Here is a 23,978-nt window from a genome sequence, read left to right as displayed (position 1 = left end):
ATGTAATTGGTGGTCCATGTGGTGTGGTGGTCAATGTACTGTGGTGGTCCATGTACTGTGGTGGTCCATGTAATTGGTGGTCCATGTGGTGTGGTGGTCAATGTACTGTGGTGGTCCATGTACTGTGATGGTCCATGTACTGTGGTGGTCCATGTAATTGGTGATCCATGTGGTGTGGTGGTCAATGTACTGTGGTTGTCCATGTAATTGGTGGTCCATGTACTGTGGTGGTCCATGTGGTGTGGCGGTCAATGTACTGTGGTGGTCCACGTGCTGTGGTGGTCCATGTACTGTGGTGGTCCATGTACTGTGGTGGTCCATGTGGTGTGGTGGTCAATGTATTGTGGTGGTCCATGTACTGTGGTGGTCCATGTGGTGTGATGGTCAATGTACTGTGGTGGTCAATGTACTGTGGTGGTCCATGTACTGTGGTGGTCCATGTGGTGTGGTGGTCCATGTACTGTAATGGTGGTCAATGTACTGTGGTGGTCCATGTACTGTGGTGGTCCATGTACTGTGGTGGACCATGCACTGTGGTGGTCCATGTGGTGTGGTGGTCCATGTACTGTGGTGGTCCATGTACTGTGGTGATCCATGTACTGTGGTGGTCCATGTACTGTGGTGGTCCATGTACTGTGGTGGTCCATGTACTATGTTGGTCCATGTACTGTGGTGATCCATGTGGTGTGGTGGTCCATGTACTGTGGTGGTCCATGTACTGTGGTGGTCCATGTGGTGTGGTGGTCAATGTACTGTGGTGGTCCATGTGGTGTGGTGGTCCATGAACTGTGGTTGTCCATGTACTATGGTGGTCCATGTACTGTGGTGGTCCACGTGCTGTGGAGGTCCACGTGCTGTGGTGGTCCAGGTACTGTGGTGGTCCATGTACTGTGGTGGTCCATGTCCTGTGGTGGTCCACGTGCTGTGGTGGTCCATGTACTATGGTGGTCCATGTACTGTGGTGGTCCATGTACTGTGGTGGTCCATGTGGTGTGGTGGTCCATGTACTGTGGTGGTCCATATGGTTTGGTGGTCCATGCACTGTGCTGGTCCATGTACTGTGGTGGTTCATGTACTGTGGTGGTCCATGTAGTGGGGTGGTCCATGTACTGTGGTGGTCCATGTACTGTGGTGGTCCATGTGGTGTGGTGGTCCATACACTGTGGTGGTCAATGTACTGTGGTGGTCCATGTATTGTGGTGGTCCACGTACTGTGGTGGTCCATGTGGTGTGGTGGTCAATGTACTGTGGTGGTCCATGTGGTGTGGTGGTCCACGTACTGTGGTGGTCCATGTACTGTGGTGGTCCACGTACTGTGGTGGTCCATGTGGTGTGGTGGTCAATGTACTGTGGTGGTCCATGTAGTGTGGTGGTCCATGTACTGTGGTGGTCCATGTAGTGTGGTGGTCCATGTACTGTGGTGGCCCATGTACTGTGGTGGTCCATGTGGTGTTGTGGTCCATGTACTGTGGTGGTCAATGTACTGTGGTGGTCCATGTGGTGTGGTGGTCCATGCACTATGGTGGTCAATGTACTGAGGTGGTCCATGTACTGTGGTGGTCCATGTACTGTGGTGGTCCATGTGGTGTGGTGTTCAATGTACTGTGGTGGTCCATGTACTGTGGTGGTCCATGTGGTGTGGTCCATGTGGTGTGGTGGTCCATGTACTGTGGTGGTCAATGTACTGTGGTGGTCCATGTGGTGTGGTGGTCCATGTACTGTGGTGGTCCATGTACTGTGGTGGTCCATGTACTGTGGTGGTCCATGTACTGTGGTGGTCAATGTACTGTGGTGGTCCATGTACTGTGGTGGTCCATGTACTGTGGTGGTCCATGTGGTGTGGTGGTCCATGTACTGTGGTGGTCCATGTACTGTGGTGGTCCATGTGGTGTGGTGGTCAACGTGTTGTGGTGGTCCACGTGCTGTGGTGGTCCATGTGGTGTGGTGGTCCATGTGCTGTGGTGGTCCATGTACTGTGGTGGTCCATGTACTATGGTGGTCCATGTACTGTGGTGGTCCATGTGGTGTGGTGGTCAACGTATTGTGGTGGTCCACGTGCTGTGGTGGTCCACGTGCTGTGGAGGTCCACGTGCTGTGGTGGTCCATGTACTGTGGTGGTCCATGTGGTGTGGTGGTTAATGTACTGTGGTGGTCCATGTACTGTGGTGGTCCATGTACTGTGGTGGTCCATGTGGTGTGGTGGTCAATGTACTGTGGTGGTCCATGTGGTGTGGTGGTCCATGTACTGTGGTGGTCCATGTACTGTGGTGGTCCATGTACTGTGGTGGTCCCCGTGCTGTGGTGGTCCATGTACTGTGGTGGTCCATGTACTGTGGTGGTCCATATACTATGGTGGTCCACGTACTGTGGAGGTCCACGTGCTGTGGTGGTCCATGTACTATGGTGGTCCACGTACTGTGGAGGTCCATGTACTGTGGTGGTCCATGTACTGTGGTGGTCCATGTGGTGTGGTGGTCAATGTACTGTGGTGGTCCATGTACTGTGGTGGTCAATGTACTGTGGTGGTCCATGTACTGTGGTGGTCCACGTACTGTGGTGGTCCATGTACTGTGGTGGTCCATATACTATGGTGGTCCACGTACTGTGGAGGTCCACGTGCTGTGGTGGTCCATGTACTATGGTGGTCCACGTACTGTGGAGGTCCATGTACTGTGGTGGTCCATGTACTGTGGTGGTCCATGTGGTGTGGTGGTCAATGTACTGTGGTGGTCCATGTACTGTGGTGGTCCATGTACTGTGGTGGTCCATGTACTGTGGTGGTCCACGTACTGTGGTGGTCCATGTACTGTGGTGGTCCATGTACTATGGTGGTCCACGTACTGTGGTGGTCCATGTACTGTGGTGGTCCATGTACTGTGGTGGTCCATGTGTTGTTGTGGTCAACGTACTGTGGTGGTCCATGTACTGTGGTGGTCCATGTGGTGTGGTGGTCAATGTACTGTGGTGGTCCATGTGGTGTGGTGGTCCACGTACTGTGGTGGTCCATGTACTGTGGTGGTCCATGTACTATGGTGGTCCACGTGCTGTGGAGGGCCACGTGCTGTGGTGGTCCATGTGGTGTGGTGGTCCATGCACTGTGGTGGTCCATGTACTGTGGTGGTCAATGTACTGTGGTGGTCCACGTGCTGTGGAAGTCCATGTACTGTGGTGGTCCATGTACTGTGGTGGTCCATGTACTGTGGTGGTCCATGTACTGTGGTGGTCCATGTACTGTGGTGGTCCACGTGCTGTGGAGGTCCATGTACTGTGGTGGTCCATGTACTGTGGTGGTCCATGTACTGTGGTGGTCTGTGATCCATGGTCCACGTGCTGTGGATGTACTGTGGTCCACGTGCTGTGGAGGTCCACGTGCTGTGGTGGTCCATGTACTGTGGTGGTTCATGTACTGTGGTGGTCCATGTACTGTGGTGGTCCATGTACTCTGGTGGTCCACGTGGTCGTCCATGCGGCGGTCCATGTGGTCCATGCGGCGGTCCATGTGGTCCATGCGGCGGTCCATGTGGTCCATGCGGCGGTCCATGTGGTCCATGCGGCGGTCCATGTGGTCCATGTGGTGGTCCATGTGGTCCATGCGGCGGTCCATGTGGTCCATGCGGCGGTCCATGTGGTCCATGCGGCGGTCCATGTGGTCCATGCGGTGGTCCATGTGGTCCATGCGGTGGTCCATGTGGTCCATGCGGTGGTCCATGTGGTCCATGTGGCGGTCCATGTGGTCCATGTGGCGGTCCATGTGGCGGTCCATGTGGTCCATGTGGTCCATGCGGCGGTCCATGTGGTGGTCCATGTGGTCCATGCGGCGGTCCATGTGGTCCATGTGGTCCATGTGGCGGTCCATGTGGTCCATGTGGTGGTCCATGTGGCGGTCCATGTGGTCCATGTGGTGGTCCATGTGGTCCATGTGGCGGTCCATGTGGTCCATGCGGTGGTCCATGTGGTCCATGTGGTGGTCCATGTGGTCCATGCGGCGGTCCATGTGGTCCATGTGGCGGTCCATGTGGTCCATGTGGCGGTCCATGTGGTCCATGTGGTGGTCCATGTGGTCCATGCGGCGGTCCATGTGGTCCATGTGGCGGTCCATGTGGTCCATGTGGTCCATGTGGTGGTCCATGTGGCGGTCCATGTGGTCCATGTGGCGGTCCATGTGGTCCATGCGGTGGTCCATGTGGTCCATGTGGTGGTCCATGTGGTCCATGTGGTGGTCCATGTGGTCCATGTGGTGGTCCACTAACAACCTTCAGAAGTGAAGATTCCCGACAATTTCAACTATTATTAAGAAGCAAACAGGAGAGGGTTCAGCAACTTATCCCACACAAAAACGTACATAACACCCACCAGGCGGCACCTACGTACGCCAAATATTACCTGCCCCTTGCAATAGTTACTCTGCATCACCGTGGAAAGTTTCAACCCGATCCGTTGATGCATTCTCCAGTTATAGATGAGAAATCAGGAATAAACCAGAAAGAAATCGCTTAACGGTTACCAGGGATCCCTTTATAGGGGGATACTTAAGCTAACGATACAAAGGGAAGGGGGAAGGGGTAGAACTAACCCCTAACAGCTGGTGAAACACCCACTGTCTGCAACATTACTATCTGCATCTGTCCGTGCCGCAAGATGACCCACAGCATCCCTTATCTTACCTTGTGTGACAGCTACGATATCCTCTACAATACCTTCCACAATACCCTGACTGATACAATATTCTCAGGGATCGAACCCTCTTCATACATACAACTCGTTAATTATCAATAAACCATTTAAAATTAAGTCCTTTCTAAAATTTACCTATTCGGCACGACATATATATATATATATATATATATATATATATATATATATATATATATATATATATATATATATATATATATATATGTGTGTGTGTGTGTGTGTGTGTGTGTGTACGCGCGCGTGCGTGCTTGCTGGTACTGCCAGGTGAGAGGGAGAGAGACGCACCTGTACCCGCATCTCTCTCTCTCTCTCTCTCTCTCTGTATATATATATATATATATATATATATATATATATATATATATATATATATATATATATATATATATATATATATATATATATATATATATATCCCTTTCTATTGTATATCTAGCCGTTTCTTTATCTATTTCTGCATATCTATCTTTCTCTTTCTCTCCATATCTCTTTCTATCTCTGTCTCTCTGTCTCTCCCTATCTATCTCCCTGTCTCTCTCTCCGTTTTTTTACACAGGGTTTGACCAGGTTAGGTTAAGGATTCCTAACTTTATTGGCAAGCTAACAGCTGTTACCTACATCAGCTCATTTGAAAGCATTTTTATTGTTATGAGACATACAAGTAGGGAACAGGATGAAGTTGGAGCCATCTATGGACCAGCATTTTCATTTGATCAACTGACTTTATCTCGTTGACATCATTATGCTGTATGAATGTGTTCCATACTCGAGTCATCCTGGGTATGTATGATCTCAGATGGAGTGATGTTCTGGAGAAGGGTACAGCCAGAGTGAAGTTGCTGCTTTCTGCCCGTCTTGTGGCATAAAAGCTTGTTTCACGCTGTCCTCGAAGTGGATCCAAGTGTGGTATTTTGACAATATTGGCCTTGTACATAACAGTAAGGCCACCCACATCCCTCCTATGTTGAAGGCTCTGCTGAAATGACAGATCTATCCAGGATGGGTCCAGGCGAGAGATGAGACGTCTTGCTCTGTTATCTACTCTGTCAAGCAGTCGCAGATGAGAGGGGGGGGGGGCAAACCAAGAAAGTGGAGCATACTCAAGGTGTGAGCGTACTTGTGCCTCGTACAGGATCTTGCAACCCCTACTGTCAAGCAGATGCGAGATACGGCGAAGTGCTGTAAGCTTCCTGGCTGCCTTGTTTGCAAGATTTACAACATGGTTCTTCATGGTTAGTTTGGAGTCAAATTTCACCCCAAGGATATCAACTTCTTCTCCAGGTGCCAACATCCTCCCATTCATCCTTACTACTGCACCAGCATTACCATCATGGTGCCTAGAGACCATCATCATTTGCGTTTTCTCAGGTGCAAATGTTACTTGCCATCTATTTCCCCAAGCTGATATAGCTCTCAGCTGGTGATTGATGTAGCTTAGAGCAGCTGGCATTTCTTCTCTTGGATAAGTGAATGTCAGTGTACAGTCGTCTGCATATGCATGTGATTCTGGGATGAGATGAAGAAGGTCGTTGAAGTAGACATTCCATAACAATGGACCCAGCACGCTTCCTTGTGGAACACTTGTCCCAATAGGAGTCTTGCTGATTCCGTTCCATTGAGAACTACACTTAGAGATCTACCATGAAGGTAATCACTGAGGAGACGTAGTGTAGAGCCTGCAATTGCTAGTGCTTGAAATTTTGCTAAGAGGCCCTGGTGCCACACCCGGTGGAAAGTGCCAGCAATGTCCAGTGCCACCACACAGCTGACTTTGGATTCATCCAGTGACTGGTGCCACTTAGTGGAGAGGTTTAACAGATCAGCAGCAGAGTAACCTTTCCTGAAGCCATATTGACGATCACAAAGTAGTGAGTGGTAGTCCAACAACTGTCTTGAGATTATTGTCTCAAGGATCTTACCAGTGATTGACAGGAGTGACACTGGTTTGTAGTTGCTGATTTCTGCTCTGATCTTCTTTTTGTGAACAGGGACTACTCTGTCTCCCTCTCTGTTTCTCTCTCCCTGTCTCTCTCCCCCTCTCTGTCTCTCCCCCGCCCTGTCTCTCCCTCTCTGTCTCCCCCTCTCTGTCTCTCCCTCCCTATCTCCCCGTCTCTGTCTCCCCCTCTCTGTCTCTCCCTCTCTGTCTCTCCCCCGCTGTCTCCCTCTCTCTGTCTCTCCCTCTCTGTCTCCCCCTCTCTGTCTCCCTCTCTGTTTCTCTCTCTCTCTCTCTCTCTCTCTCTCTCAATACTACCACTTAACCCTGGTTTAACGGTCACTTAAATCTCTACTAACTGCTACTTAACCTGAGCTTACGACCACTTAAACCACTTAAAGTGAGAGTAAGCTAGCTTTAATAACCTCAGCCCATGGACCAAGTTATCACCACTTAACACAGGAAGTATAATGTACACTTAACTCACAGTATAGTGACCACTTAGAAGGTTACTGACCATTTAATTTTGCGACCACTTAAACCAGGAAGAATAGTGACCACTTAACCCAGGTAGTGACCACTTAACACAGGAAGTATAGTGACCAAGTACTTAACACAGGAAGTATAGTGACCACTTAACACAGGTAGTGACCACTTAACACAGGAAGTATAGTGACCACTTAACACGAAGTATAGTGACCACTTAACACAGGTAGTATAGTGACCACTTAACACAGGAAGTATAGTGACCACTTAACCCAGGTAGTGACCACTTAACACAGGAAGTATAGTGACCAAGTACTTAACACAGGAAGTATAGTGACCAAGTACTTAACACAGGAAGTATAGTGACCACTTAACACAGGTAGTGACCACTTAACACAGGTAGTATAGTGACCACTTAACACAGGAAGTATAGTGACCACTTAACCCAGGTAGTGACCACTTAACACAGGTAGTATAGTGACCAAGTACTTAACACAGGAAGTATAGTGACCACTTAACCCAGGTAGTGACCACTTAACACAGGAAGTATAGTGACCAAGTACTTAACACAGGAAGTATAGTGACCACTTAACCCAGGTAGTGACCACTTAACACAGGTAGTGACCACTTAACACAGGTAGTATAGTGACCAAGTACTTAACACAGGAAGTATAGTGACCACTTAACCCAGGTAGTGACCACTTAACACAGGTAGTGACCACTTAACACAGGTAGTATAGTGACCACTTAACACAGGAAGTATAGTGACCACTTAACCCAGGTAGTGACCATTTAACACAGGTAGTATAGTGACCACTTAACACAGGTAGTATAGTGACCACTTAACCCAGGTAGTGACCACTTAACACAGGTAGTGACCACTTAACACAGGAAGTATAGTGACCAAGTACTTAACACAGGAAGTACAGTGACCACTTAACACAGGTAGTGACCACTTAACACAGGTAGTATAGTGACCACTTAACACAGGTAGTATAGTGACCACTTAACCCAGGTAGTGACCACTTAACACAGGTAGTGACCACTTAACACAGGAAGTATAGTGACCAAGTACTTAACACAGGAAGTATAGTGACCACTTAACACAGGTAGTGACCACTTAACACAGGAAGTATAGTGACCACTTAACACGAAGTATAGTGACCACTTAACACAGGTAGTATAGTGACCACTTAACACAGGAAGTATAGTGACCACTTAACCCAGGTAGTGACCACTTAACCCATGTAGTGACCACTTAACACAGGAAGTATAGTGACCACTTAACACAGGAAGTATAGTGACCACTTAACACAGGAAGTATAGTGACCACTTAACCCAGGTAGTGACCACTTAACACAGGAAGTATAGTGACCACTTAACACAGGAAGTATAGTGACCACTTAACACAGGAAGTATAGTGACCACTTAACACAGGAAGTATAGTGACCACTTAACACAGGAAGTATAGTGACCACTTAACACAGGAAGTATAGTGACCACTTAACACAGGAAGTATAGTGACCACTTAACCCAGGTAGTGACCACTTAACACAGGAAGTATAGTGACCACTTAACACAGGAAGTATAGTGACCACTTAACACAGGAAGTATAGTGACCACTTAACACAGGAAGTATAGTGACCACTTAACACAGGTAGTGACCACTTAACACAGGTAGTGACCACTTAACACAGGAAGTATAGTGACCACTTAACACAGGAAGTATAGTGACCACTTAAACCAGGTAGTGACCACTTAACACAGGTAGTGACCACTTAACACAGGAAGTATAGTGACCACTTAACCCAGGTAGTGACCACTTAACACAGGTAGTGACCACTTAACACAGGAAGTATAGTGACCACTTAAACCAGGAAGTATAGTGACCACTTAACCCAGGTAGTGACCACTTAACACAGGAAGTATAGTGACCACTTATTAACTAACCTGGAAATAGCGACCACTTATTAACTATCCCTTATGTCACCTAGCAGTAAATAGTTATCTGGGTGGTGTGGGTGGCATCCTGGGCAGGGTGAGACAGGTCACCTAACACAGCCTGGCTTTCTTGGGTTATCCTGGGTTAACAACCCAGGATAACCCACACCACCCAGATAACTATTTACTGCTAGGTGAACACTGACAGCGGGTGGTAGATGACCTATCCATACGTCTCACCTTGCCCAGGATGCCACCCACACCACCCAGATACCTATTTACTGCTAGGTGAACACTGACAGTGGGTGTTAGGCCACCTATCCATACGTCTCACACTGCCCAGGATGCCACCCACGACCTATCATAGCACCGGGTATCAGACAGGGTACTGGTACCTACTGACGTACGCAATTTTAAAAATTAGTAACTCCCAAAAACGAAAAAAAAAAATGCCCTGGGTGATATCCAGAGTAAAACCCGGAGATAAGACCGTCTGGGAGTATGCGTGTGCCGGTTAATAATACCGGCTTGTGTTGTAGTGGGCCGTCTGCCAAGAAATCTCAGTTCCTGGGTAGGTGGTTAGGTGGGTGGGGAAGGTGGGTAGGTGGGTGAGGAGTGGGGATGGGGAAGGATGGGGATGGGGGGGAGGGATACAAGTAGTGGTTGGGGAGACGAGACATCTGGAAGTATGTGTCGGTCACTGAAACCGGCTTGTGTTGTCGACACAACCTACCCTTGGTGGGCTGTCTGCCAGCAAATCTCAGTTCATGGGGAGGTGGGTGGGTGGGATGGGCAGATGGGTAGGTGGGTTAGGAGTGGGGATGGGGCAGGATGGGGCTAGGAGGGAGGGATAGAAAGAAGGGTTCAGTGATAACACAGTCTGGTAGTGCACATGTGTCCATCGCTAAAACCATCTTGTATTGTAGTGGGCAGAATGTGAGTTATTGTGTAGGTGGCTAGGTGGGTAGGGCAGGTGGGTAGGTGGGTGAGGAGTGGGGATGGGGCAGGATGGGGCTAGGAGAGAGGGATAGAAACAAGGGTTCACTGAAAACACAATCTAGTGGCACCCTTATGTCAACCACTAAAACCACCTTGTACTGTAGTGGGCAGCAAATCTGAGTTATTGTGTAGGTGGCTAGGTGGGTGGGGCAGGTGGGTAGGTGGATAGGCAGTGTGTGGATGGGTCAGGATGGGGCTAGGGGAGAGGGATAGAAACAAGGGTTCACTGAAAACACAATCTAGTGGCACCCTTATGTCAACCACTAAAACCACCTTGTACTGTAGTGGGCAGCAAATCTGAGTTATTGTGCAGGTGGCTAGGTGAGTGGGGCAGGTGGGTAGGTGGATAGGCAGTATGGACAGGGCAGGATGGGGCTAGGAGAGAGGGATAGAAACAAGGGGTCACTGAAAACACAATCTAGTGGCACCCTTATGTCAACCACTAAAACCACCTTGTACTGTAGTGGGCAGCAAATCTGAGTTATTGTGTAGGTGGCTAGGTGGGTGGGGCAGGTGGGTAGGTGGATAGTCAGTGTGGATGGGTCAGGATGTGGCTAGGACAGAGGGATATAAACGAAGGTTCAGTAGTTCTCCAAGGGAGGAGACTATGACTTGCTTGCCCGGGAGGCTAGCGCGTGCTGCTAAGATGCTAGTGACGCTGGGACCCGCCACCCTCTCCACACACACGTACATGTACGTACACACGGCGCAAGCCTCAATGTGTACATGACGCGTGCTCCACCCATGTACACCAAAGTGCACACTTGTGTGCACACAGGTGACGTGCAATGATTAGCGCTGCTCTCTCTCTCTCTCTCTCTCTCTCTCTCTCTCTCTCTCTAAAAGAACGTACAACACGTACGTACATTCCAGGTCCGACAAAACGTACAATGGAGTTTAAAATCATGTACGAACATTCCAGGCCCGACAAAGCTATATATAATGGGGTTTAAATGACGTACAACACGTACATATATTCCAGATCAGACAAAATGAGATATAATGGGGTTTAAAATCACGTACGTACATTCCAGGCCCGACAAAGCTATATATAATGGGGTTTAAATGACGTACAACACGTACATATATTCCAGATCAGACAAAATGAGATATAATGGGGTTTAAAATCACGTACGTACATTCCAGGTCCGACAAAACGATATATAAAGGGGTTTAAAATCACGTACGACACATACGTACATTCCAGATCAGACAAAATGAGATATAATGGGGGTTTAAAAATCACGTACAGTGCTTACTTACCTTCTAAGCCTAACAACATAAGACATACGTGGTTGTAAAACCACGTACGCTACGTACTTACCTTCTATACCAAAACAGCACGAAATATACATGTTTTTTTAAAATCACGTACAGTCCGTACTTACCTTCTTGGCCTGGCAAAACTCCTTGCTGACCACCTCGGCCGTACTGTACGCTTTTCTAGGCAACACTGAAAAGTACAAGACGAACAGTGAGTGTGTTGTGCAAAGAATAACGTACGTACGTACATAGGATTGTTCCACGTACGTACGTGGAACAATCTGGAAATTCTGCAAAGGATAGGCTAATTTATTGTGCACCTCGTGTACGTAGTGTACATGGTAGTGGCTAGTTTGTGCACCTCGTGTACGTACTGTACATGGTAGTGGCTAGTTTGTGTACCTCGTGTACGTACTGTACATGGTAGTGGCTAGTTTGTGTACCTCGTGTACGTACTGTACATGGTAGTGGCTAGTTTGTGTACTTCGTGTACGTACTGTACATGGTAGTGGCTTGTTTGTGTACCTCGTGTACGTAGTGTACATGGTAGTGGCTAGATTGTGCACCTCGTGTACGTAGTGTACATGGTAGTGGCTAGTTTGTGCACCTCGTGTACGTAGTGTACATGGTAGTGGCTAGTTTGTGTACCTCGTGTACGTACTGTACATGGTAGTGGCTAGTTTGTGTACCTCGTGTACGTACTGTACATGGTAGTGGCTAGTTTGTGTACCTCGTGTACGTACTGTACATGGTAGTGGCTAGTTTGTGTACCTCATGTACGTACTGTACATGGTAGTGGCTAGTTTGTGCACCTCATGTACGTAGTGTACATGGTAGTGGCTAGTTTGTGAACCTCATGTACGTAGTGTACATGGTAGTGGCTAGTTTGTGCACCTCGTGTACGTACTGTACATGGTAGTGGCTAGTTTGTGCACCTCATGTACGTAGTGTACATGGTAGTAACTAGTTTGTGCACCTCGTGTACGTAGTGTACATGGTAGTGGCTAGTTTGTGTACCTCATGTACGTAGTGTACATGGTAGTGACTAGTTTGTGCACCTCGTGTACGTACTGTACATGGTAGTGGCTAGTTTGTGCACCTCATGTACGTAGTGTACATGGTAGTGGCTAGTTTGTGCACCTCATGTACGTACTGTACATGGTAGTGGCTAGTTTGTGTACCTCATGTACGTAGTGTACATGGTAGTGGCTAGTTTGTGTACCTCATGTACGTACTGTACATGGTAGTGGCTAGTTTGTGCACCTCATGTACGTACTGTACATGGTAGTGGCTAGTTTGTGTACCTCATGTACGTAGTGTACATGGTAGTGGCTAGTTTGTGTACCTCATGTACGTACTGTACATGGTAGTGGCTAGTTTGTGCACCTCATGTACGTAGTGTACATGGTAGTGGCTAGTTTGTGTACCTCATGTACGTAGTGTACATGGTAGTGGCTAGTTTGTGTACCTCATGTACGTAGTGTACATGGTAGTGGCTAGTTTGTGTACCTCATGTACGTACTGTACATGGTAGTGGCTAGTTTGTGCACCTCATGTACGTACTGTACATGGTAGTGGCTAGTTTGTGTACCTCATGTACGTAGTGTACATGGTAGTGGCTAGTTTGTGTACCTCATGTACGTACTGTACATGGTAGTGGCTAGTTTGTGCACCTCATGTACGTAGTGTACATGGTAGTGGCTAGTTTGTCAACCTCGTGTACGTAGTGTACATGGTAGTGGCTAGTTTGTGTACCTCGTGTACGTAGTGTACATGGTAGTGGCTAGTTTGTGTACCTCGTGTACGTAGTGTACATGGTAGTGGCTAGTTTGTGTACCTCGTGTACGTAGTGTACATGGTAGTGGCTAGTTTGTGTACCTCGTGTACGTACTGTACATGGTAGTGGCTAGTTTGTGTACCTCGTGTACGTAGTGTACATGGTAGTGGCTAGTTTGTGCACCTCGTGTACGTAGTGTACATGGTAGTGGCTAGTTTGTGTACCTCATGTACGTAGTGTACATGGTAGTGGCTAGTTTGTGCACCTCGTGTACGTAGTGTACATGGTAGTGGCTAGTTTGTGCATCTCGTGTACGTAGTGTACATGGTAGTGGCTAGTTTGTGCACCTCGTGTACGTAGTGTACATGGTAGTGGCTAGTTTGTGCACCTCGTGTACGTAGTGTACATGGTAGTGGCTAGTTTGTGCACCTCGTGTACGTAGTGTACATGGTAGTGGCTAGTTTGTGCACCTCGTGTACGTAGTGTACATGGTAGTGGCTAGTTTGTGCACCTCGTGTACGTAGTGTACATGGTAGTGGCTAGTTTGTGCACCTCGTGTAGGTACTATGGATGGTATCACAAGAACATATGATACACAATAGGCCTAGGAACTAGGCCTCAAAAGGGTTACCTGGGATACATTAGGATTTATATCCACGGTTCACTTATCTCTTATCAGCAAATTTAATTTTATTATTAATAATAATATATCTTGACACATCACAGAGAGAGAGAGAGGACCTAGTAAGTGACCAGTGAAGAGGCGGCCCAGGAGCTGTGTCTCAACCCCTGGAACCACAAATAGGTGAGTACAGGTTGTTCTACTGTCTATTTGTTATACTATCTATCTCTATATTCCTCAATAAGTGGACAATTAAGCACATAGTGTTCAATATAGTGGCCATAGGCCTGGCTATATTGTGTAGTGGCCATAGGCCTGGCTTATTGTGTGGTGGCCATAGGCCTGGCTATATTGTGTAGTGACCATAGGCCTGGCTATATTGTGTAGTGACCATAGGCCTGGCTATATTGTGTAGTGGCCATAGGCCTGGCTATATTGTGTAGTGGCCATAGGCCTGGCTTATTGTGTAGTGGCCATAGGCCTGGCTATGTGTAGTGGCCATAGGCCTGGCTATATTGTGAAGTGACCATAGGCCTGGCTATATTGTGTAGTGGCCATAGGCCTGGCTATATTGTGTAGTGACTATATTGTATAGTGACCATAGGTCTGGCCATCTTGTATAGTGACCATAGGCTTGGCCACATTGTAGAGACCATAGGGCTGGCCACACTGTATAGCGACCATAGGGCTGGCCACAATGTATAGTGACCATAGGCCTGGCCACACTGTATAGTAACCATAGGACTGACCACACTGTATAGTAACCATAGGACTGACCACACTGTATAGTAACCATAGGGCTGGCCACACTGTATAGTAACCATAGGACTGACCACACTGTATAGTGACCATAGTTCAGACCACACTGTATAGTAACCATAGGACTGGCCACACTGTATAGTAACCATAGGACTGACCACACTGTACAGTAACCATAGGGCTGGCCACACTGTATAGTAACCATAGGACTGACCACACTGTATAGTGACCATAGTTCAGACCACACTGTATAGTAACCATAGGACTGGCCACACTGTATAGTAACCATAGGACTGACCACACTGTATAGTAACCATAGGACTGGCCACACTGTATAGTAACCATAGGGCTGACCACACTGTATAGTAACCATAGGACTGACCACACTGTATAGTAACCATAGGACTGACCACACTGTATAGTAACCATAGGGCTGACCACACTGTATAGTAACCATAGGACTGACCACACTGTATAGTAACCATAGGGCAGACCACACTGTATAGTAACCATAGGACTGGCCACACTGTATAGTAACCATAGGACTGGCCACACTGTATAGTAACCATAGGGCTGACCACACTGTATAGTAACCATAGGGCTGGCCACACTGTATAGTAACCATAGGGCTGAGCACACTGTATAGTAACCATAGGGCTGACAACACTGTATAGTAACCATAGGGCTGGCCACACTGTATAGCAACCATAGGGCTGACAACACTGTATAGTGACAATAGGGCAGACCACACTGTATAGTAACCAAACGGCTGACAACACTGTATAGTAACCATAGGGCTGACCACACTGTATAGTAACCATAGGGCAGACCACACTGTATAGTAACCATAGGGCAGACCACACTGTATAGTAACCATAGGGCTGACCACACTGTATAGTAACCATAGGGCTGACCACACTGTATAGTAACCATAGGGCTGACAACACTGTATAGTAACCATAGGGCAGACTACACTGTATAGTAATCATAGGGCTGGCCACACTGTATAGTAACCATAGGGCTGACAACACTGTATAGTAACCATAGGGCTGACAACACTGTATAGTAACCATAGGGCTGACAACATTGTATAGTAACCATAGGGCTGACTACACTGTATAGTAACCATAGGACTGACCACACTGTATAATGACCATAGGGCTGACCACACTGTATAATGACCATAGGGCTAACAACACTGTATAGTAACCATAGGGCTGACTACACTGTATAGTAACCATAGGGCTGACCACACTGTATAATGACCATAGGGCTGACCACACTGTATAATGACCATAGGGCTGACAACACTGTATAGTAACCAGAGGGCTGACAACACTGTATAGTAACCAGAGGGCTGACAACACTGTATAGTAACCAGAGGGCAGACCACACTGTATAATGACCAGAGGGCTGACAACACTGTATAGTAACCATAGGGCTGACAACACTGTATAGTAACCATAGGGCTGACCACACTGTATAGTAACCATAGGACTGACAACACTGTATAATGACCAGAGGGCTGACAACACTGTATAGTAACCATAGGGCTGACCACACTGTATAGTAACCATAGGACTGACAACACTGTATAATGACCAGAGGGCTGACAACACTGTATAGTAACCATAGGGCTGACAACACTGTATAGTAACCATAGGGCTGACAACACTGTATAGTAACCATAGGGCTGACCACACTGTATAGCAACCATAGGGCTGACAACACTGTATAGTAACCATAGGGCTGACCACACTGTATAGCAACCATAGGGCTGACCACACTGTATAATGACCAGAGGGCTGACAACACTGTATAGTAACCATAGGGCTGACAACACTGTATAGCAACCATAGGGCTGACAACACTGTATAGTAACCATAGGGCTGACCACACTGTATAGCAACCATAGGGCTGACCACACTGTATAGCAACCATAGGGCTGACAACACTGTATAGTAACCAGAGGGCTGACAACACTGTATAGTAACCATAGGGCTGACAACACTGTATAGTAACCAGAGGGCTGACAACACTGTATAGTAACCATAGGGCTGACCACACTGTATAGCAACCATAGGGCTGACTAGTTCGATCATTACACCGTAAAACACTTCGTAAAGGACATACAACGTACCTCGACGTTTTTTAAACGCGTCCCACAGTAAAACACCAGTCAATACCGGAGGAAGTGTGGAACATTTTAAATTCTGGGTGAATCAGTAGGAGGTTTGACCTGGCCACAAATTATTGAAGATACCTAGGATTTATGACTGTGTGCGGTGGGTGGTATTGTGGGTAGCCCTGGGTGTTGTGGGTGGCCCTGGGTGTTGTGGGTGGCCCTGGGTGTTGTGGGTAGCCCTGGGTGTTGTGGGTGGCCCTGGGTGTTGTGGGTGGCCCTGGGTGTTGTGGGTAGCCCTGGGTGTTGTGGGTGGCCCTGGGTGTTGTGGGTGGCTATGGGTGTTGTGGGTGGCCCTGGGTGTTGTGGGTAGCCCTGGGTGTTGTGGGTGGCCCTGGGTGTTGTGGGTGGCCCTGGGTGTTGTGGGTAGCCCTGGGTGTTGTGGGTGGCCCTGGGTGTTGTGGGTGGCTATGGGTGTTGTGGGTGGCCCTGGGTATTGTGGGTGGCTATGGGTGTTGTGGGTGGCCTGGGTGTTGTGGGTGGCCCTGGGTGTTGTGGGTGGCTATGGGTGTTGTGGGTAGCCATGGGTTTTGTGGGTGTTGCTATGGGTGTTGTGGGTGGCTATGGGTGTTGTGGGTGGCCCTGGGTGTTGTGGGTGGCTATGCCCTGGGTGTTGTGGGTAGCCCTGGGTGTTGTGGGTGGCCCTGGGTGTTGTGGGTGGCCCTGGGTGTTGTGGGTGGCCCTGGGTGTTGGGGGTGGCCCTGGGTATTGTGGGTGGCTATGGGTGTTGTGGGTGGCCCTGGGTGTTGTGGGTGGCCCTGGGTGTTGTGGGTGGCTATGGGTGTTGTGGGTGGCCCTGGGTGTTGTGGGTGGCTATGGGTGTTGTGGGTGGCCCTGGGTGTTGTGTGTGGCCCTGGGTGTTGTGGGTGGCTATGGGTGTTGTGGGTGGCCCTGGGTGTTGTGGGTGGCCCTGGGTGTTGTGGGTGGCCCTGGGTGTTGTGGGTGGCCCTGGGTGTTGTGGGTGGCCCTGGGTGTTGTGGGTGGCTATGGGTGTTGTGGGTGGCTATGGGTGTTGTGGGTGGCCCTGGGTGTTGTGGGTGGCTATGGGTGTTGTGGGTGGCCCTGGGTGTTGTGGGTGGCCCTGGGTGTTGTGGGTGGCCCTGGGTGTTGTGGGTGGCCCTGGGTGTTGTGGGTGGCCCTGGGTGTTGTGGGTGGCCCTGGGTGTTGTGGGTGGCCCTGGGTGTTGTGGGTGGCCCTGGGTGTTGTGGGTGGCCCTGGGTGTTGTGGGTGGCCCTGGGTGTTGTGGGTGGCCCTGGGTGTTGTGGGTAGCCCTGGGTGTTGTGGGTGGCCCTGGGTGTTGTGGGTGGCTATGGGTGTTGTGGGTGGCCCTGGGTGTTGTGGGTGGCTATGGGTGTTGTGGGTGGCCCTGGGTGTTGTGGGTGGCCCTGGGTGTTGTGGGTGGCCCTGGGTGTTGTGGGTGGCCCTGGGTGTTGTGGGTGGCCCTGGGTGTTGTGGGTGGCCCTGGGTGTTGTGGGTGGCCCTGGGTGTTGTGGGTGGCCCTGGGTGTTGTGGGTGGTCCAGGGCGTTGTGGGTGGCCCTGGGTGTTGTGGGTGGCCCTGGGTGTTGTGGGTGGCCCTGAGTGTTGTGGGCGCCCCAGGACGTTAGTGTGGGAGGCATCTATTGTGGGTAGAGGTGAGCGGTGTGGCTGTGGCTAGTGTTTTATCTATGACAGGTATGGTACCAAGCTGTGGTTTGTGTTTTATGTATAGAGAACAGAGCCATAGATAGTAGAGCTCTAGATAGCAAAGGTCTAGAGAGCGGAGGTCTAGAGAGGACAGCACTAGAGAGCCGAACTCTGTGGATCAGAGCTTCAGATAGAAGAGCTCTTTAGAGCAGCACTCTAGAGCAGACGTCTACTAGAACAGAGGTTGTGTGACAGGCACCTGCTCACACAACCTGCTGTTACCGCTATAGCAGGTGAATCATGACCCTTCCCACCCCCCACCACTCTTGTTACCTGTCCTCCGTCAACCCTTCCTCCAGAGACAGTGATTTTTAGTGCCAGGACGAGTAAAAAGCTGGCAAGAAATGACAAAAATCCTAACACCACCAGAGTCAGTGGCCTCCAGGACAACAGATATTAGTGCTACTCAATGCTGATCTAAAGCCATCGATAAACAAAATACCTTTCATCAGTGGACTGCTCACAGAGACTCACATAAACGATCACTCTGATAACCAAATATGGATCCTAGGTTATAACCTATTTGGATGTGGCAGAGTGAATAGGCAGCAAGGGGGGATGGGTCTGTGTGTGAGAGTGAATAGGCAACAAGAGGGGATGGGTCTGTGTGTGACAGTGAATAGGCAACAAGAGGGGATGGGTCTGTGTGTGACAGTGAATAGGCAACAAGAGGGGATGGGTCTGTGTGTGAGAGTGAATAGGCAACAAGAGGGGATGGGTCTGTGTGTGACAGTGAATAGGCAACAAGAGGGGATGGGTCTGTGTGTGACAGTGAATAGGCAACAAGGGGGGATGGGTCTGTGTGAGAGTGAATAGGCAACAAGAGGGGATGGGTCTGTGTGTGACAGTGAATAGGCAACAAGAGGGGATGGGTCTGTGTGTGACAGTGAATAGGCAACAAGGGGGGATGGGTCTGTGTGAGAGTGAATAGGCAACAAGAGGGGATGGGTCTGTGTGTGACAGTGAATAGGCAACAAGAGGGGATGGGTCTGTGTGTGACAGTGAATAGGCAACAAGAGGGGATGAGTCTGTGTGTGACAGTGAATAGGCAACAAGAGGGGATGAGTCTGTGTGTGAGAGTGAATAGGCAACAAGAGGGGATGGGTCTGTGTGTGACAGTGAATAGGCAACAAGGGGGGATGGGTCTGTGTGTGAGAGTGAATAGGCAACAAGAGGGGATGGGTCTGTGTGTGACAGTGAATAGGCAACAAGAGGGGATGGGTCTGTGTGTGAGAGGGAATAGGCAACAAGAGGGGATGGGTCTGTGTGTGACAGTGAATAGGCAACAAGGGGGGATGGGTCTGTGTGTGACAGTGAATAGGCAACAAGAGGGGATGGGTCTGTGTGTGACAGTGAATAGGCAACAAGAGGGGATGGGTCTGTGTGTGAGAGTGAATAGGCAACAAGAGGGGATGGGTCTGTGTGTGAGAGTGAATAGGCAACAAGAGGGGATGGGTCTGTGTGTGACAGTGAATAGGCAACAAGAGGGGATGGGTCTGTGTGTGACAGTGAATAGGCAACAAGAGGGGATGAGTCTGTGTGTGACAGTGAATAGGCAACAAGAGGGGATGAGTCTGTGTGTGACAGTGAATAGGCAACAAGAGGGGATGAGTCTGTGTGTGACAGTGAATAGGCAACAAGAGGGGATGAGTCTGTGTGTGAGAGTGAATAGGCAACAAGAGGGGATGAGTCTGTGTGTGAAAGTGAATAGGCAACAAGAGGGGATGGGTCTGTGTGTGAGAGTGAATAGGCAACAAGAGGGGATGAGTCTGTGTGCGAAAGTGAATAGGCAACAAGAGGGGATGAGTCTGTGTGTGAAAGTGAATAGGCAACAAGGGGGGATGGGTCTGTGTGTGACAGTGAATAGGCAACAAGAGGGGATGGGTGCGTGTGTGAAAGTGAATAGGCAACAAGGGGGGATGAGTCTGTGTGTGACAGTGAATAGGCAACAAGAGGGGATGAGTCTGTGTGTGACAGTGAATAGGCAACAAGAGGGGATGAGTCTGTGTGTGACAGTGAATAGGCAACAAGGGGAGATGGGTCTGTGTGTGACAGTGAATAGGCAACAACGGGAGATGGGTGTGTGTGTGACAGTGAATAGGCAACAAGGGGAGATGGGTGTGTGTGTGACAGTGAATAGGCAACAAGGGGAGATGGGTGTGTGTGTGACAGAGTCACTGGCACAGAACACTCCTAACACCACAAACGACGTAGTTGAAGTTTTGGCAGTAAAGATTGAAAACCAAAACTTTGTCATTGTGGCTGTATACACGCCTCCGGACGCAGCTTTCCAACAATTCTAATTGACCGCTGTTTGGAGAATCTCCCAACTCCTGCCACAAACATTTTGTTACTGGGAGGAATGTAGCAAATAAAGTTTTAGCAGGTCACCCCAGGAGGCAGCTCAGATGAAAATTTGCACAAACATGCGCTATTAAATAACAAAAAAAGGCACAGTACCGTGACTGGAACATCTCTATGACATTCCCCGTGTTCGACTAAACCTTTACAAAAATTCAATATATTTCAAAGGACCTAAAATCTGGAACACCCTACCTGAAAACTCTAGAACTGCAGACACTATTAAATTTCTGCAACAAATTCACCTTAAACCAGCAAATAATAGAGCCAACAAGACTTGACCTCATCTCCACTAACAATGATGATTTGATACAAAATATAACAGTATCAAAAACCATACACTCAGACCACAACATAACAGAGGTACAGACATGTATACACAGGGCTTCTGACCAGCATAAGGCGACCCGTTATGCTGGTCACCAAATTCAGCTTCAATAACAGAAACATACAGTGGGATCAGATAACCATGGCCTAAATGAAAGAAGCTTGGAAGGTAGGAACATAGGAAAGAACACTGCAACAAAGCCTATTGTGTCTCAGTTTTCATCAGGCCTATTGGTCCATACTGGGTAAGTCATTCTCAAATCCAACCCACTAACAGAAATATTTACCCAATCTATTTTCAGTGCTACCCAAGTAATAAGCTTTGATAACCCTTTTGGTTTAGCAAGACACACATAAACAAACACTAGTTCTTGGGACCTTGATCACTTCTAACATACAGAGGTTACAAGGACAGTATTACAAGCAGAGACTAAAGTGAGTGATTCATGGTGACCTGAAGAATGACATATTGGGATGAAGATAGGTAAAGAATGTGATTACTTGACTCCTGTGTTCCATTAAACCATAAAGAATGTGATTACTTGGCTCCTGTGTTCCATTAAACCATAAAGAATGTGATTACTTGACTCCTGTGTTCCATTAAACCATAAAGAATGTGATTACTTGACTCCTGTGTTCCATTAAACCATAAAGAATGTGATTACTTGACTCCTGTGTTCCATTAAACCATAAAGAATGTGATTACTTGGCTCCTGTGTTCCATTAAACCAAACTGTCGGCATTTATAACCAAGGTTTATACAGACAAATCTTTTAACTTATGTGCAAGTCCCATTTAAATCCAAACCCTTCTCACTCATGTATTTATCTAACCTAAATTTAAAGCCACCCAAAGTTTTAGCTTCAATAACCATACTAGGCAGACTGTTCTGCTCATCAACTATATTTCCAAACCAATACAGTGGACCCCCGCTTAACAATCCCCTCCAAATGCGACTAATTATGTAAGTGTATTTATGTAAGTGCTTTTGTACGTGTATGTTTGGGGGTCTGAAATGGACTAATCTACTTCACAATATTCCTTATGGGAACAAATTCGGTCAGTACTGGCACCTGAACATACTACTGGAATGAAAAAAGTTCGTTAACCGGGGGTCCACTGTACTTTCCTATATCCTTTCTAAATCTAAACTTATCTAATTTGAATTCATTACTGCGGGTTCTCTCTTAGAGAGACATCCTTAAGACCATATTTATATCCCCTTTATTAATACCTATCTTCCACTTGTACACTTCGATCATGTCTCCCCTCATTCTTCGTCTTACAAGAGAATGTAATTTAACCCGTAAACGGTCCAAGCAGATCTACGTTCACATGTGCAGCGCTCCAAAAGTAGATCTACGTTTTTTTTTTTTTTACATATTTTCAAATACAGTGGACCCCCGCATAACGATCACCTCCGAATGCGACCAATTATGTAAGTGTATTTATGTAAGTGCGTTTGCACGTGTATGTTTGGGGGTCTGAAATGGACTAATCTACTTCACAATATTTCTTATGGGAACAAATTCGGTCAGTACTGGCACCTGAACATACTTCTGGAGTGAAAAAATATCATTAACCGGGGGTCCACTGTATAACAAAAAAAAATAGATCAAAGTTTTTTTTACACATTTTCAAATGTTGAAAAAACGTATATATACGTTTGGACCGTTTACAGGTTAAAGAATTTCAATCTTTCTTAGTAAGGAAGATTTCTTATGCTATGTAATAATTTTGTTATTCTTTGCTGAAATTTAACAAATTTATATCCATTCTGTAATATGGAGACCAGAACTGAGCTGCGTAATCTAAGTGAGGCCTTACTCGTGATGTGTGGAGCTGTAATATAACCGCTGGACTTTTGCTTACGCTTCTTCATATACATCCCGGTAATCTGTTTGCTTCCAGCAGGCGTGCGTGAGCGTGTTTGATAGGAGTGAATGGAGACGAATGGTTTTTAATACTTGACGTGCTGTTGGAGTGTGAGCAAAGTAACATTTATGAAGGGGTTCAGGGAAACCGGCAGGCCGGACTTGAGTCCTGGAGATGGGAAGTACAGTGCCTGCACTCTGAAGGAGGGGTGTTAATGTTGCAGTTTAAAAACTGTAGTGTAAAGCACCCTTCTGGCAAGACAATGATGGAGTGAATGATGGTGAAAGTTTTTCTTTTTCGGGCCACCCTGCCTTGGTGGGAATCGGCCAGTGTGATAATAAAAAAATAATAATACATAATCTGTTTGTCTTATTATGTACACTTATGCACTGCTGTCTTGGTTTCAGGTTTCTGCTTACCATAACACCCAAGTCCTTGCATTCTATATGGCTAAGTTCTACAGTATTTAGTTTATGGACATTCCCAAGCTTCAGAACTTTGCATTTACCTACAATGAACTGCATCCACCACTTTTCTGACCACAACATGAGTTTGTCTAAATCTTCCTAAAGGTCAGTGACATTTTCCTCTGAATCAATTATCCTATCTTCATGTCATCAGCGAATTTGCTCGGTCACCCCACCAAGGCAGGGTGAACGAAAGAGAAGAATCACTTTCATAATCATTCACTCCATCACTGTCTTGCTAGAGGCATGCTTACACTACAGGTAAAAACTGCAACATATCAATACCCATCTTTTAGACTGCCGGCACTGTACTTCCCACCTCCAGGACTGAAGTCCAGCTTGCCAGTTTCCATGAATCCCTTCATAAATGTTACTTTGCTGACATTCCAACAGCACATCATGTCATAAAAACCATTTGTCTCTATTCACTCCTATCTAATGTGCTCACACATGCTTGCTGGAAGTTCAAGCTCCTCACATGCTTGAACTTTACCCCCTCCCTACAACCCTTCCTAGGCTGACCCCTACCCCATCTTCCCTCCACTACAGATTTAAACACTCTCTACGAAAGCAAAAGACTCGGCAGGAGATGCAACATTCCCGCAAT

General features: G+C 47.8%; 1 protein-coding gene across 1 annotated transcript in view; it reads right to left on the bottom strand.

Moving 5' to 3' along the window:
* Positions 1 to 11,342: 11,342 nt before the first annotated feature.
* Positions 11,343 to 23,978, bottom strand: part of LOC138851462 (RB1-inducible coiled-coil protein 1-like) — a 110,980-nt gene continuing 98,344 nt past the window's right edge. The window contains exon 16 of the mRNA XM_070080614.1: positions 11,343 to 11,507. Coding sequence (XP_069936715.1) covers positions 11,422 to 11,507 — 86 coding nt within the window. The 3' untranslated portion in view covers positions 11,343 to 11,421. The remainder of the gene's footprint in view (positions 11,508 to 23,978) is intronic.

Source organism: Cherax quadricarinatus, unplaced genomic scaffold (assembly GCF_038502225.1).
Source record: "Cherax quadricarinatus isolate ZL_2023a unplaced genomic scaffold, ASM3850222v1 Contig680, whole genome shotgun sequence".
NCBI lineage: Eukaryota > Metazoa > Arthropoda > Malacostraca > Decapoda > Parastacidae > Cherax > Cherax quadricarinatus.
The sequence above is the reverse complement of the archived record's forward strand: the minus strand, read 5'-3'. Positions and strand labels throughout refer to the sequence as shown.